The sequence below is a fragment of the Taeniopygia guttata genome, chromosome 3 (assembly GCF_048771995.1).
Source record: "Taeniopygia guttata chromosome 3, bTaeGut7.mat, whole genome shotgun sequence".
NCBI lineage: Eukaryota > Metazoa > Chordata > Aves > Passeriformes > Estrildidae > Taeniopygia > Taeniopygia guttata.
Window position 1 is genome coordinate 80890311 of NC_133027.1, and position 14940 is coordinate 80905250.

The 14940-nt window shown below is 44.6% G+C and overlaps 2 protein-coding genes across 7 annotated transcripts in view; one reads left to right on the top strand and one right to left on the bottom strand.

Moving 5' to 3' along the window:
* The window catches only part of LOC121469741 (uncharacterized), a 188308-nt gene extending 185488 nt beyond the window's left edge, over positions 1-2820 (bottom strand). For 3 of the 5 annotated variants that reach the window (XR_012055151.1, XM_072927189.1, XM_072927187.1), the window contains exon 1: positions 2683-2820. The gene's annotated coding sequence lies outside the window, so the exon portion shown is untranslated. The remainder of the gene's footprint in view (positions 1-2682) is intronic. The other 2 variants (XM_041715262.2, XM_072927190.1) reach the window with 2 other exon arrangements.
* Positions 2003-14940, top strand: part of CRIM1 (cysteine rich transmembrane BMP regulator 1) — a 177401-nt gene continuing 164463 nt past the window's right edge. For both annotated transcript variants that reach the window (XM_030268444.4, XM_072927186.1), the window contains exon 1: positions 2003-2898. In XM_030268444.4, coding sequence (XP_030124304.4) covers positions 2136-2898 — 763 coding nt within the window. In that variant the 5' untranslated portion in view covers positions 2003-2135. The remainder of the gene's footprint in view (positions 2899-14940) is intronic.

Below are 14940 nucleotides of genomic sequence, written 5' to 3' on the forward strand. Positions count from 1 at the left end.
GGCCTTGTCTAATATGACCTTCAGGATGCTTTCCTGACTTACTTCTTCCCAGAATTCAGAAACATACAATGTTTTTGGTTGTCCTCAAATGTATACATTGGGTTTGTTTATACCAAAACACACTGCATTTAGCAAGACCAGCTTGTAATTTACTTTCTAAATCTCTTAAAGAAATATATCGCAGTATTTCTTCAAATACTCTTGTCCAGTAAATTGCTGTTTGTCCATTTGTTGTTGAGATATGTCAGCTGAATGGCTCTAATCCTTTTAATGTATGCTGTATCAAGTGTTTTACTGCAATAAGAGGGCTTCACTGAGAAACAGACCAACGTCTTGCAAACTACTAATAAAACATTGCAGCTCTTGAAAAATATCTCCTACAATTTAGTTTAAATTCTGAATGGATCACAATACAGCCTGATATTCTGCTACAATAAAACCATTATTATTTTTTAAAATAGACAAATATGTAAATGCTTTATTTTTGACATCATGTTACATGGTTGCACTGTTTCCATTACCAATGGGCCTGTTCTAACAATAGGGAATCTTTGCTATAGTAGGTATTTAGGCTGGAGTCAACAACAGTGAATTACAGTGCTTTTAAAACTCACTTAAAAGGTATGCCCACGCTGACAAAGCTTTACACTATAGTGCCATCTCTTCCTGGTGGGAACTCTGCCTTGCCAGTTTGGAGCTTTGCTCTTCCATAGCAACTCCTCGGCTGACATGAGAACTGGTTGTGCCCAAGTGAACATGTGTGTGGGACTAGAGAAACTGTAGGAACCATGTCTTGATCTCTCTGTAATAATCTCTATTAAGGTTCCAGACCCTCCTTCCCAAACTGCTGGCACCGGTATACGCAATCCAAGCCTTCCCAGGCTCAGCACCCTGCAGCTGACAAAATCACTTGCGCTGCCAATGGCTTAATAAACTACATGACCCCAGTTCAGGGCATTCCTGACCGCGGGGTCCATCGTTTCCAAAGCTGCCATCTCACCTTGGGCTGGGCAGGACACTGTAGTGGCAGGTCCCGCTCTGAAATTGTACCGAGAGGCTGCCCTTTGCGGCCAGCTACCTCCTGTTTCCTGCCGTCTCCTCCGCCCGGTCGCTGCCGCACGCAGACAAGGCAGCATTTTGACCTTCGGCAACACCGTTCCTCTCGGCTTCCCTCCCGCCGGCCCTCGCCCGAGGGCAGGCAGCTCCGTCCAGCCGCACTCCGCCGGAGCGAGCGCCGCGCCCAGCGCTGCCGCCTGCCGGCCTGGCAGGGCCAGGGCCACAGCCACAGCGCCGCCGCACCTCCCGCCGCCGCTCCGGGCCGTCCTTGGCCCGCGCAGCCCCGGTGGACCGGGCGGCGGCAAGGCCGCGGCTGCCCGGCCGGCGCTGGGCGGTGGCGGCGGCCATTCGGTAGGCAAGACCGGCTAGCAGTCGCGGGCGCCTTTTGCCCGTGTGCCGGCGAAGCGCACCAGGCGCCTCGGGGCCGGCCTTTGGTGCCGAGGTCGGCGGGCGAGCGGCGGTACCGCCGCTTGTTTATGAGCCGGCGGAGGAGCGGCCCGGGATAGCGCTGCACCGCCGCTAGAGCGGGACAGCCCCTCCCGCCCCCGCGGAGCAGGTTCGCCACAGCTTCCCCGCACCCGCGGGGCACCTGGGCGCGCCCGGGAGCCCGGCTGCGGGAACGGAACGGGGCGGGGCGGGGAGCGACCGGTTCTCCTCTCCCGTGGCGCTGGGGCTGAAGAGGGCGCGGAGCCGCTCCTAGTCCCGGATCCCCGCGCCCCCCGAGGGAGCAGGCAGAGGAAGAGGAAGAGGCTCTCTCCACCACGGCTGGGGACGGCGAGGCCCCATTTACGGCTCCCCGCAGCATCGCCCTGCTGGGGCTGCGCCCTTTGCGGGGCCCTCTCCCTCCCCATCCCCGGTGTCCCCCGGGCCGCCGCCAGCCCGTCCCCGCGGTCTGGCGCCGCCGCCCCGGTCCGCGCCCAGAGCCCCGGGAGGGGGAGGGGAGGTGCAGGGGAGGCGGAGGCGGCGGCCGCTGTGGGGCCCAGGCTGCTCCTCGCCTCCGCTGCGCCTCTTCCAGCCCCAGGATCTGGGGCTGGGGGGGCGCGGGAGGAAAGGGGGCGGGCCAGCCCCGGCAGTGTCCAATGAGAGAGGCGCGGACGGGCACTCGGGTCGGTTCGGCGGCGATCGTCGCCCAATGGGGGCAGGGCAGAGGGCGCACTTGGAGCGGGGCGAGTGAGGCAGGACGCGCGGGGGACAGAGCCAGCAGCCGCCGCCGCCGCGCAGCCGCTCGCACGCACGGCGCCGCGGAACAGGGAGCCGGCGGGCCGGGAACGAACGGGCTGAGGGACGCCGCTTCCCGGAGGGGGCAGCGGGCGGAGCCGCCACCTGGAGGAGAAGTTTGGCTGAAGCCGCCGCCGCCGAGAGAGGAAACTTTCCTCGGGGGGCCGGAGGCGGGGGCGGCGGGAAGGAGCCGCGGCACGCTTAGGTCTGCCGCCCGGCGAGGGGGCTTCCGAGAGGCTCCCCCCGGCCCAGGCCGGGCTGCGGCGGCTGGGATGTACCTGGCAGCGGTCTCGGCGGGGAGGAGACGCCCGGGCGGAGACGGCGGCTGGCACCTGGCTGCCGCGGGGTGGCTGTTCCTGCTGGCCCTGCTGCTGGGCGAGTCGGGGACTCGTGCTCTCGTCTGCTTACCCTGCGACGAATCCAAATGCGAAGAACCGAAGAGCTGCCCCGGTAGCATCGTGCTGGGGATCTGCGGTTGCTGTTTCATGTGCGCTCGGCAGCGGAACGAGAGCTGCGGGGGAGTCTATGGACTGCACGGAGCTTGCGACCGGGGCTTGCGCTGTGTCATCCGACCGCCGCTCAACGGAGACTCCATCACCGAGTACGAAGTGGGCGTCTGCGAAGGTGAGAGGCGGCGGGACACCCTCCATCCCTCCATCCGTCCCCCGGGGTGGGAGTGCCCCATGGGCGGCGGGGAAGGAAGGACGGCGCACCTAAGACGTCTTATGCGCCGGTGCGCCTTCCTTCCCTTCCAGCCCGCCCGCCCGTCCCATCTGCGAGCGTGTCTTCTAACCTTCCCTGCTCAAAAAACCCAACAAGCTCCTACTTAGAAGTTTTGCCCTTAATTTTCGTACCCTAAACTTTAGGGTTCTACTAATTCTCCGTAGCATGTCACTCGCGTCACAAGCTGATAGCTTGTATCAGCTACTGATGCCCAGTTGAAATTCCTTGGTAAAGGACTCGGGAAGAGTTTGGCAGATGGAGATCGGCGGAGGTCAGTCGTGCACACGTGATGCCTGTTCTGGATTCCCTCCTGTGTAAAGAAACGACGAAGGCTGATCATCTGTTATAAAGTTTTGTTTCCTGTTCCTGTCACTGAGTATCTCTCTGCCTGTCCTGCTCGGCATATAACAATAAGGGGTGTCTTTCCCTGCTGGAGCATCAAGGGGTGTAAATACTCACGGTAGAACTCCTCTCACAATCTCTTCAGCTTCCTGCCGTCTTGTGAGGTGATCAATTGGTATGAAATGTAAAAGGACTTTACCCCCCTTCAGTTTTTTATCTATCAGAATTCCTAAGAATTTTTTTTATGTGTTATAAATTAATGAAAGGCCAAAGACAAATTTAAGTCTCTTTCTCTTGTACCTCCAATTGTCTTTTCCCTCAAATTCAGGGAAAACATGGCGCTGTAAAGAGATTACAAATAAGCAGTAGTTTGGGATATGTATAAATGTATATGTGATACGGAGTGGGAGCTCCGACAATTCTGGAAAAGGAGATGGAGACAGTCTCCTCTCGGCGGGTAGAGGGCAGTAGAAAGTCTAGAGAGATGGCGAGGCAGCATCTGTCCAAAAAAACTTGCATTTAAAATGATGCACTATTTTAAGAAAGCGAAACCGGTCAGTTTTAGTGGGCAGCTGACCTTTGTCCTGGCGCTCATTATTAGTTTAAGATTCCATTTGCCACCGTAACAAATAAATTGCAAACCACAGCAGAGCAGGGCAGTGTCCTGCCTGTGCTACAACCAATGCTGTCATCCTCGGGAGCTGATGCTTGGGTAGGATGAGCTCTAGATTAAAAGCTCAATTGTTAAACACTTTTAAATTGCCCTAAACTATTTTGAAGACCTTGATCGAGACTGTGTTGCCGAATATGTGCATTGCTGTAGTGTCTTATTTTTAATATGTATTGGAAAAGTTTTTGTAAATAGAAAAGTACAAGCAAAGGTACTTGGAAATCTTGCCTGGTTTTACAGGAGTTTCTCTTGTCATGTGTTTTTGAGTAAAATCTGGGCTAAAATAGCTTCCCCCCCCTCTCGATGGTTAGAGGAACTAAGAGCCTACAGTCATTAAAAGCCTTAATGGTCCAGTTTCCTTACTGCATCACGGTACGGACATCTCTGGCAGTTTAGGAGTATTTCATTCCTTTGAAGTGATGCAATCTGTACGTTGCTGTAGTTCAACTCCTAACATGTCCCATCTACTGTTGAAAATAGTATGAAGCATTTGTTGGCAAGATTGTGTTTCAACTAGTGTTGTGGTTAGAAACTGGTTCCAGCTGTCCCTATAGGAATAGTCCTAGGGGAGGGAGATAATGATCTATTAACTGTAACTAAGGGAGATAACTTTCCTATTTAATTTTCTTATTCTAATTTATCTATTTAATTTTCGTTCTCATAAATGAAAAGGGACCAAGCTGAACTGTCAGCCTAATAAATAGTCCTATAATACCTATTAGTGAATTGTCAGGAAACTACCTCATTCTGAGGAACAGAGGTAATATGTTGTTCTTCATTGTCCGTGTTTTGCACATGAGGTGGCAGCAAGGATAAACGGGTACTGCCTCTGATCGCTAATATGAGGTTGAATAGCTCTGTTTTTTTGATTGTGATGACCTAAACAGTTGTTCAGTTTACAGGCACACATGCAACAGGCTAGGCTGGTGATGCCTGATTTGAGTAGTAGTATTAAGCCATGCCTTTATCTGTTAACAGAATAAAGGCTGCACTTTTTTTGTTGTCTTGCACACTGAGAGTGCAAACCCTTTGCTTCCCCAGTCCAGGGATGAGGAAATGGAAGTGTCTTGCAGAACTGTGTGAATAGAAATTCATGTTTTTACTCTCCTTCCTGTCTCTAGTCTTTTCCTTCATTGCAATTTTTTACACTGAAATGACCCCTACTGGCTACAGTTATAAGCGTGGGTTTTTTGTATAATTTCTGAAGCTTCAACCCTGTCTTATTTCAGACTATCAGCATATGCTAGGCTGCAGAAGACTTTGAGAGCTGGAATAGCAACAGGTAGAAATACTTGTCTCCTAACTTGTTTTTAGCATTTAACGCACTTGACATAAATGAGTTCTGTAACACCTGACAGAGAAGTCTCTGTGGCATCTATTGCTGGTACCTTCTCTTTCTGAAATTACAAACAGACTATTCTTTGTTAAAGCACTGTTTATAAATGAAATCTGTTGCTGATCCTGAGGGTTTTTTCCTTTTATCGTTCTAAAATCTGAAGGAAGCTCTTGTACATCTCACCGCCTTAACATTCACACCTCTAAGCAGTTCTAACATTCCATTTGTGTTGTTATCCTGAAGTGAGTAAATGCCTTTCCTGAATGCAGTTGTATTCTTAGTAAGTAATAATTCTGAGGTCCTAGTGCTGGTAACTACACCTCCTAAATATCATTCTTGAGAGACTTTGCACATGTCCAGCCTCTGTTGACTTTACAACATCCTTTACAGGGATTTGCTGGATTGGTTCTATGAAGTGTTGAGAGCCTACACCCCCTTCCAAAGCCACTTAAGGTTTAGAAATTTTAAATGCAAAGCAGGAACTGTCCTTACTCTCTACCTTTAAAAGTAGTCCTGGAGCCACCACTGTATTAGACTGAAGTTCTCCCAAAGCACCTTAGCTTTGGCTTCTGTAGCTGGGCAGAGCTCTGGCTATCCAGGAGAGCCTTGAAAAAGCTCTGTCAAAGAAGTTGGTTACTCAGTGAAAGCATTTATTGAATTGACTCTCTTTTGTCTGTTTCCCTGCTTCCCCAGATTCTAGTGCTATTAGATGAAGAGGCTTTGTTAAACTCGTCAAAAGGCATACTTAACAAAACTGCTAGTCTGAAGGTGTTCTTAGTTTCTTTTTAGTGTATACTTCCATATGGATTAGACATTGAAAGAAGGTATCACTGTGTCACTAGTTTACCGATAGTATCCGTTACATTGTTTGGTTTTGGTTTGTTGGTTTGGTTTTAGTGGGGTTTGGGTGTTTTTGTTGTTTTAGTTGTTAATTGGGGTTTTTTTGTTTTGTTTTGTTTTTGGTGGGAGGGGTACAGTTATTGCTGTATTCTTTTTGCTTACTGCCTAGTGCATAAGTTCTGAACTGAAGTTGCCTTGGGACCAGGAGAAGGTTGCTGTAGCAGATTTTAGGCAAGTATTGAGAAGTATGCATGTTAATCCCCTAAGATGATGGCAAGAAGCTTTCCTGACTGTGGCTAGTCCTAGTCTCATTTACTGAACTGCATCTTTTTGGGAGTTTGGAGCATTACAGTCTGTCTGACTCCTTGCTGAGGCAAGCTGGGAGAGCTTGGATATGTCCATTGTCTTCTCCCCACCCATAAGTCTGCCTAATTTTCCTCCCTGAGAAATATATAAGAGCACAATGTCCAGTACACAACTGAAGCAGTTAAACCTTGAAAGCCTAGCTTTTTTATTTTCAAAATTCTGAAGAGGAAAGCTGAGCTTGGTTTTTTTTGTTTTGTTTTGTTCAAGCACTGGTTACATGTGTGCTAATGCAGTTCTTCCCCGCTTTAGTGAGGTAAGAACAACTTGCCTGCAGACTTGATAGTATTTTTTATCATTAGTAACTTTGGTAGCTCGTACCCTATGGAGAAACTTGTTTTCAGTCCTGTCCTATAATGGGTCAGTGGACACAAAGCCCTCCCCTTGGTGCTCTGTCTCCAGACAGACATGCTTGGCTTCTTGCTTGTGATGCAGTCTAGACCCCTAAAGATCAGGCAGCATTTTGCTTTCTGTACAAGTTACTGAAGTTCAAGTAATCTGTAAGTTGCATGTGAGTAACCCAGTTGTTTACATCTCTTTGGACTGGAACAGTGCTGCCCAGATATCTCTTTGTTTTGCTGGGTTTTTTACTTGATATATAGTGAATGGCTGGGGAAATGACCAAGTGGTTCTGATGTGTATGCAGAGAACTTCTTTCAGTAACATCAAGTGTTAGAACTGATGATCTAGTTGGGGACTTCATCAATATTAAGTGTGTACCAATGGCTGTTGGTGTGAAGACAGTCAAAGTACTTTGTTCAAAGGCTGTCAGCAATCCAGATATCAGGAAGACAAAGTTACTTATGTTGTCAAGAAAAGAAAACTATCAGAAAAACTACTTAGGTTGTGAAACTAGAATGAGAAGTAGTTCTTTGGTGAATATTCAGCTTCTCATGTGCTAATCTTAATTAAATTTAACAGTCCCCTTCCCCTTCTCCTCCTCCCTGCTGCCCCCAAAAACACTTACTAGGAGGATGCTGACTTCTTACACACACACTGGATAATTTATAAGCTATTTCTGCTCTGTATGCCATCAATGCTGAAATTTCAACATCATTAAGAACATTTAACTCTGAGTGTCGCATGGAATTTGAATTGGATCAGGTGCTTATTTGACTTGGAAATGGTTTCCACTCTGTTTCTGGGCACTGTGTTTCAATTTTAGAAATTACTTGTTCCAGTATTTCAGCAAAAATTAAATAGAAACATCTAACAGATATGATGCAGGAATTAGTAGGATTTTGCTGTTGTGGATCAATATGGTAAGTTTAAAACTAGAAGTCTCACTGTGGGTAGGCTGGATTACTAAGTGTTTTAACTTTAGTAAGAGGAATATTCTTTTTATTTATTTTTAGTTTTTAAAACTTTGTATAGGCATCCTTTGCTTATGTGAATTTTTCTACACAGAAAGTGATTTTTCACCAGGTTCCCCAAAATCATGGTGCTTATAAAGTATTTTTTCCTTTTTCTATTTTTGAAGCTACCTTTGAATTTACCCCTAGGCATCTTTGCTGGTTTAAGCACCCTCTAGCTAATTCAAGGATTCTTGCATAATTTAACTTCTTGCCTGGTACTTAGTCAACCAAAATGTCATTTCACTGACAGGCATATTATGCAATAATTAACCCATTAATATGGTTCAAAAATGCTGTCCACCTCCCCTCCTTACTTTGTGCCTTCCCCTTAAGGATTCTTCATCTCCATAATTTTATAGGATCTTGCAGACAGAACCAAATGTTTCTGTTTTAATGGTTTAAATACTTTGTAGAGGTGACCTATTAAGTATCTTTTGTGACTTATAAACTGCTTTTCATTTGAGAATGCATTTAATCCACAGGGAATGTAAACTTGGAAATCATGAACTCAGAGTTTTGCCTGAGACTTTGAGTGACACCGGTTGTGTCTGACTGGACTGGAATTTGGAAAATGACTGATACTGACACAGAAAGCTTATGTAAATGGAGAAACTTACCAACATAAACTAAGATGAGAAAATACAACTTTGCATAGATTAAATTCCACATAAGCATACGGATTAAAAATAGTCCCTGGGGGAGCTCTTGTCTAAACAGACTAGTTTGGCCTTGTTTTGGGGAAGTGAGCCCTCCTAATGTTTTGAGAAGAATGGAAGCAGTTCACACCTTTACCAGAGGCAATATTCAGTCCCCAGCAGCTTTCACTTGTATAGTGGGTACTTAACTTGAGAATCTGCAAATCATGCTAACACCACCTTGTGGGTCACAGTTGTGCAAGTCTTTATTAAGACTGAATAAGAAAACAAACTGGGGATGGCAGGGGTTATGGGCAGGAGGAAGAGCACTGACTGGCTCATAGGCTTGCACCAATTCCTATGTTCTTACTCATTTCCTAAACTTTAAGCCTTATATATGTTAGGCTTCAGTTGTTGGTTGGGGTTTGTTTGTTTGGATGGGCTTGGATTTGTTTTTTTTTTTTGTTTGTTTTTTTTTTTTAATTTTTTTTTTAATCTAGCAAGTGTAATGTTTCTGAATCCAAGAGAGCCTATTCTGTTGGGTCATTTATTCATGAAATTAATTAAATTCCAGTGTTTTGCTAGAGTCTGTGTTGTATCCACAAGATTTTTTCAGAAAGGCTGGATGTGTGTGTGGAGATATTTCTGCCCCTCACTGATGGGTTCTTGATAAAAAGCTGGGGTCATACTGATAATGGTGTTACACGCACTGATGTAACCTCTGCTGCTTTCACAACAGAAATGCTGAACCTGATGTCTATCTCTAAGTTAGGTTTCAGGAAACTAAAAGAAGCCCTGAGGGTAATTTTAAATCACCTTGAGGCTTGAGTTTTTCCTGTAATCGTCTGTGACTAAGAGATGGGGTGGAATTCCTCTGAAAAATGTTGTAATGATGGTGTTCACTGGTGCTGTATTAATGAATGGGGCGGGGGAAGTGGCAAAATATTTAGGGGATCAGATTTCTTACAATAGTGTGGACTGTTCTTGGTATAGGTTGCTCTACTCATGGCCCTGTTCCAGAATTTGTCTTTGACAAAACTTTTCCTACTCCTGTCAGCTTTGCCTCTGCTTAGCAGCTTCAGCAAGCTGCCAGAAAGTTACTTGTTTGCACTGAAGCTGATGCATGCTGCTGTACATGCAGGCTTCTGAAGCATATGGGTGCAGAGTACAGCTTGGGAAAAAAAAAATTGGAATTTTAGACTGCTTTGGAAAATAGTTATGAAGCTTTGGCCCTTTTCTGAGGCTTTAGCAATTATTTTTGCAATGAGTTTTCTAGAGCTAGAGGAAAAATCTGCTATGACAGCTGAAACACCACTGTCCATGCTCGTTCTAATCAGGCGAGTAGTCGCAGAGCCTTTTTCTGACCAATTAAATCCTGGGACACAGTGCAGTATTTTCAGTCAGCTATTTACGAACAAGACATGTTTTTGGTCATTGGATTAAGATAATTTGCTTGTAAGTCTTTTTCTCAGGTGTGTAAATGTAAAACTCATTATTTATTATTTCAGACCATCTCTGGGGAAGAAGGCTTTTGGAAGTACCATTTACTTTTGCTGTGGGAACCCTAAGAGTGAAAGTCATAAAAAAAAAGGCACAATGCATTCCTCCGCATCCCGCCCTCCTTCCATTCCCCCTCCCCCTTACCTTCCCAAAAAAAGGCATGGAGGGGGATACCTGGAGAAGTAAAGTATTCCAGATGGTATAAGGAAAACTTCAAAATTTGCAGTAGTTGTCCATATCACATACTTCACTTAACATTTCTGTTTATCTCTTTGCCTTCCTCAAGGCTTCTGTAGAATTTCTGATAATTCACTGGAAAGCAGATCTGTTTAAATACTTTCTGCATTCCTTAGTATGAAATTACTGTCTTCAGACACAAGAAGAGCTGCTGCAATGAAAATCTTTCTCACAACACTGGGTATTTGATCACCTGAGATACATGCGAAGATAAAGCAGGCAATCAGGTTGGAGACAAGCAATACATGCGTGTGTTTCTGAGGTATCTAAATGTTATGGTACAGTTCTGCTTTCTAGCTTTGACTAGAAATTTTATCAGGAAGCTGCAAAACCCTTTTGTACTGCTGTACATTCCACATGAAGATTTGATCTTGGAAAATGAACCATTCCAATATGTGGAAAAAAATGCTTTCTCACAAGACTCTCAGCTGTGTGTCCTACCATAAAAATTTCTGCCAGCTCTAGTCCTTGATTCATGACTTCAGTGGGGGAATAAGTTGCAAGAGGGGAAAGGGTTGAAGCCAGTGTATGAGCTCAAACTCACTTCAAGGCTAGTCTTTCCTTCTGCTGCTTTTCAAGATCTGGGGCTGGGTTTCAAGCATTCTTTAGTGGTAATTAGTCATTTCTATTGTTCAGCTCCTCCAAAACATGAATTTCCTTTCCATCATTCTTTTTTTCCTGTTCAAAGAGAAGCGAGAGTCTACTGGCAAGAAGCATTTCCTTTTTTTATTTTAGCAAGTTAGAATCCTTTCAGAGTCTCATACTGTCTTAATGAATACCACTGATTTGAAAATGCTGTTGTGTATACCAGTGTGCTGGAGGGATGGGGCTCAGACCTTGGGTCTAGTTTCATGGAGAAGTTTCTGAAAGGTTCCCCCCTCTACCTCCCAGTTCTCAGAGGGCAGTACGAGTCTCAATAAGGATTGCTTCTCTCTTGTCTTCAAATGCAGATTTAAGAGGATGCTAGAGTCTGTAAGGTGTGACTTGGACAGTTTCACTTTCGGGTTGTCAATGTATTTTGTGGTGTCTTTGCTCTTTTCAGCATCCTAAGAGCTACCTGAGATGCTTAAAAAAAAAGTCGGAAGTAGCAGAGTAGCATGCTGCAGTTAAATGTAAATTATGGGAGTTGACTCGATCCACTCCATTTAAATTACAGTCCAAAGGGTAAGGTGGTAAGATTATTATGGGCCAAATGCTTGTGTATTTGTTTTCAACAGTGGTACTTCAGTGATCATTTCAGTGTGTTTCTTGCTGTTTTGAGGTGATAAACTGTGAAGGTGAAAAGCACAGCATTCTCCAAACAATAGCTGATATTCATTAAATGACCAGAAAGAAAGGGAAGGGTTGGGGCACAAAACAGAAGTTTCTGTGGCAGGAACTGAGAACTTGAAGGAAGGGAAAGCAAAACTTGAAGCAATGGAGAAGCAGTCTATAAAAGGTCTTTCCTTGTACTTTTAGCTTGCACCTGTTTGGAGATGATCCTTTGCAAATGGGGAATAATAAATAACAAATGTAACCATAATGAGGTAGTGTGTGCCTTGAAAGTAAGGTACTTAGAGGTAGTTTGTCAATAGCATGCTTTTCTAAAAAACACAGGCAGCTCTTCAGGCAAATAAGATGAACGCTTCAGTCGTGACCACCATGCCTTGCATGGTGCTGTGTTGTGAGTGCTGGTATGTAGGATTTAGTATGGAAGAAGTGATGGAATGCTGCTTACCAGAGACATATTTCTCAGACTATTTCCCAGACTAGACCTGTTTAAGGACCTCTTGTTCAACTTGTTAAGACCTTAATCCTCTTCCCTACTTTAGGTACATGCTATGACAGGACTTGGGAATTCAGCAACCCAGAGCAGTATGTGAATTTTTAGCAAGCTGAAACATTTGCTTTGCAGAAAGCAAGTGATTATATGAATGATAGAAGAGAAAAGGAAAACAAATTGGGATTAATGTGAAGTCTCCCTTCCTGTGGCTCCCTTTTGGTATGAAAGCACAGTTGGAAGAATTAAAAGGTACTATGTCCAAGACTTAACTTTGATCTCAGTAAATGCAGAGCTACTTTATTATCTGAAACTTTATTATCTGGAACTTGCCCGAATGAGTTGGAAAGAGTGGGGAATTGCAGGTAGATAGAAATTATTTGAAGGAGAAATGGTTTTGAAACTGTAGTTATGAGCCTGCTGGGAGCATTTGAAGTGCTTTGAGGCTTGTGTGCAAAAGATGCTTGAGTGACTGTATAACAAGACTCCAGTGACAACTCAGAATAGCTAAAAAGTGCAGTCCTTTGATTTTTTTGCCCATTTCTGATCATGCCAGCACAATGAGGCAGTGAAAATCACAGCTAAACAAAGATCAGTTTGGATGAAAACTAATAGTTTATTTGGGCTTCTTTTCAGCTGCATTGCTTCTAAAAACTCTGGAGTGTTAAGTGCACACTTAATTTTTATGTTTTTAGGTGTCCTAGAAGTAGCTAGGGGATAGTGTGTGCATACCAAGATGTGAGGCATAGATTCTTATATTTGGGGTTTGTTGGCCCTGCTTTCAGAGAAATAAAGCTTTCACAAATTAGTACATTTTGGTTTTTGTTCACATAATCCACATTTGAGAAGTAGGCATAAAAAAACAGTCTTCTGAAAAGGAAGCCACAGAAATCAAGCAGAGCGTGCAAGAAAAGGTATACAGCCTGGAATAGTTTGTCCCAGGTCCCAAATCACTGGTGTGCACAAGTTTATTTTCGGAATAGTCCCTAGGACATGATGATCTTTGTGAGTAATAGAGGCTAGGTTATATGTTTTGTACAAGATATCATTCACTTATCAGTTAAAATATTGCTGACCTCTAAAGGTGCAAACATGCTGGGCCAGTGTTTATCTGCATCAAGGAGAGCACTAGATGTCTTTGCATCAAGTATACAAAGCTTGGAATTGAAGTGCTAGGCTGGGTTCATCCCTTTAGCTCGAGAAAACTTGCATATGGTTGTACCTTCCATTTTGTTCTGCCTATATTGATGTGACTTCTGAGAGTTTATTCTAAGTGGTAAACAATTATTCATCTAACAGGACTTTGAAATTCTGTTCATAAAAAGACTAAATCAACTAGGAAAAGGAGTCAGTCTTTAGTCTACATGAAAAATTATGGTAGACGTGGCACTGATTTACTGAACTAAAATAAGCTCTTGCTACATGTTTGCTACTTCATTGATGGAAATCTTTTTTCTAAATAAACTTGTGTGAAAAGCAGGCTGGTAGAAGATGTGCAAGCTAAAACTGGATTAGCATTCTTCCTGTCTGAATGCAACTTTTCTGTTATCACCAAGTAATGAAAAATAAGTACCTTTTTTGAAGATTCAACATGTTAGAAGTACAGTCTGAACAAGTATTACTAAGGGATTTCTCTTCTCATTAAGACTTTAATGGCTAGTGAGCTAATTTTTGAGGTGTGTGGCAATAAAGACTTGAGGTGCACCTACTATTGGGCTATGTGCTTCCTGTGTACCTCCTTTTCTGGAAACCTATGAGAGCTGGCAGAAGTGGTACCAGCCACTAATCCGTCCTGGGAATCTGTGTGTGTAGTGCCACGCTGTGCAGTGCATGTGCATCGAGGTGTTCTGCCATGGGCAAGGGACGAGTCTACTTTCCCTGCCAGCTGGGTCCCACCTTAGGTGGGGTGGGCAGCTCTCATGTGACAGGATCCTGCTGATCTCGCTGCCTGGAGAAGATAGATCTAGTGCTGAATTACCACAAGGCAAAGCAGGACAAATGCTCTAAAATGGTTTGCTAGAAAAGCAGCAGAGCATAGCCATCTGTGTGTCCTTCCAGTCTGCACTGCACTGGCCTGGGAGCACAGGGCTGAGAGCCCACATGCTCCTCTGGGCTCCTGTCCTGCACCCAGGAGTACAGAAGGAATGCTCTTGCCACAAACAGGGAGCCACACGAGCACTGGAAGGCTGTTGGGCTGGTGTGGATGAAGCTGTGGTCCTTGCTGCTGCAGAATTTCAACCAGCAAGTCTTGGACCATAGATGTAGCTCTTGTTTTTGTTGTTACATGGATTACTGCCGTGACTTCTAAAATACAAATTGTCCAGGCTGTATTCCGGCTTCTCAAAAACAGGATGTATTATTGTTTTCCAAATTCTCAGGGTTTTTTGTTTTTTTTCTTCTGCATGCATGGACTCATCACAATGTGAGTGTCCCAAGCATTACAAGACAGGCATCTTCCTTTGAAAGAATTTTAATAGTTTCTCTTCAGGAACTTCTGCACTTCCTTTGACTTCATTGATACAGTTGCTATATTGGATGATTGGTTAAGCTAAGAAAAAAAAATACTTCCTGGGGTTAGTGACTACTCTTCTTTTGCTAGTTTTATGGAGAAGAGCCATGAAGTTCCCATCTTCACATCTAAAATTGACCTTTTTTTATCAGTGCTTTTTGTGTCAGCAGGCTACTTTGCCAGCTCATAATAGAAAGCAAGGAGGTTGTTGTACAGGGAGAAATATACCAGTGAGAATCTGCTGTGGCACTTCCTGTAGCTCATATACAGTATTGAATTGGTAAACAGCTCTTTCTAAAGACTTTTTACTCCCCCTAAACAGGAAAAATTTCAGGTTAGTGGATATTCTGCATGTTTCTGTGAGTGGAAAGAATTTACTTGCCAACCTCAGCATGTG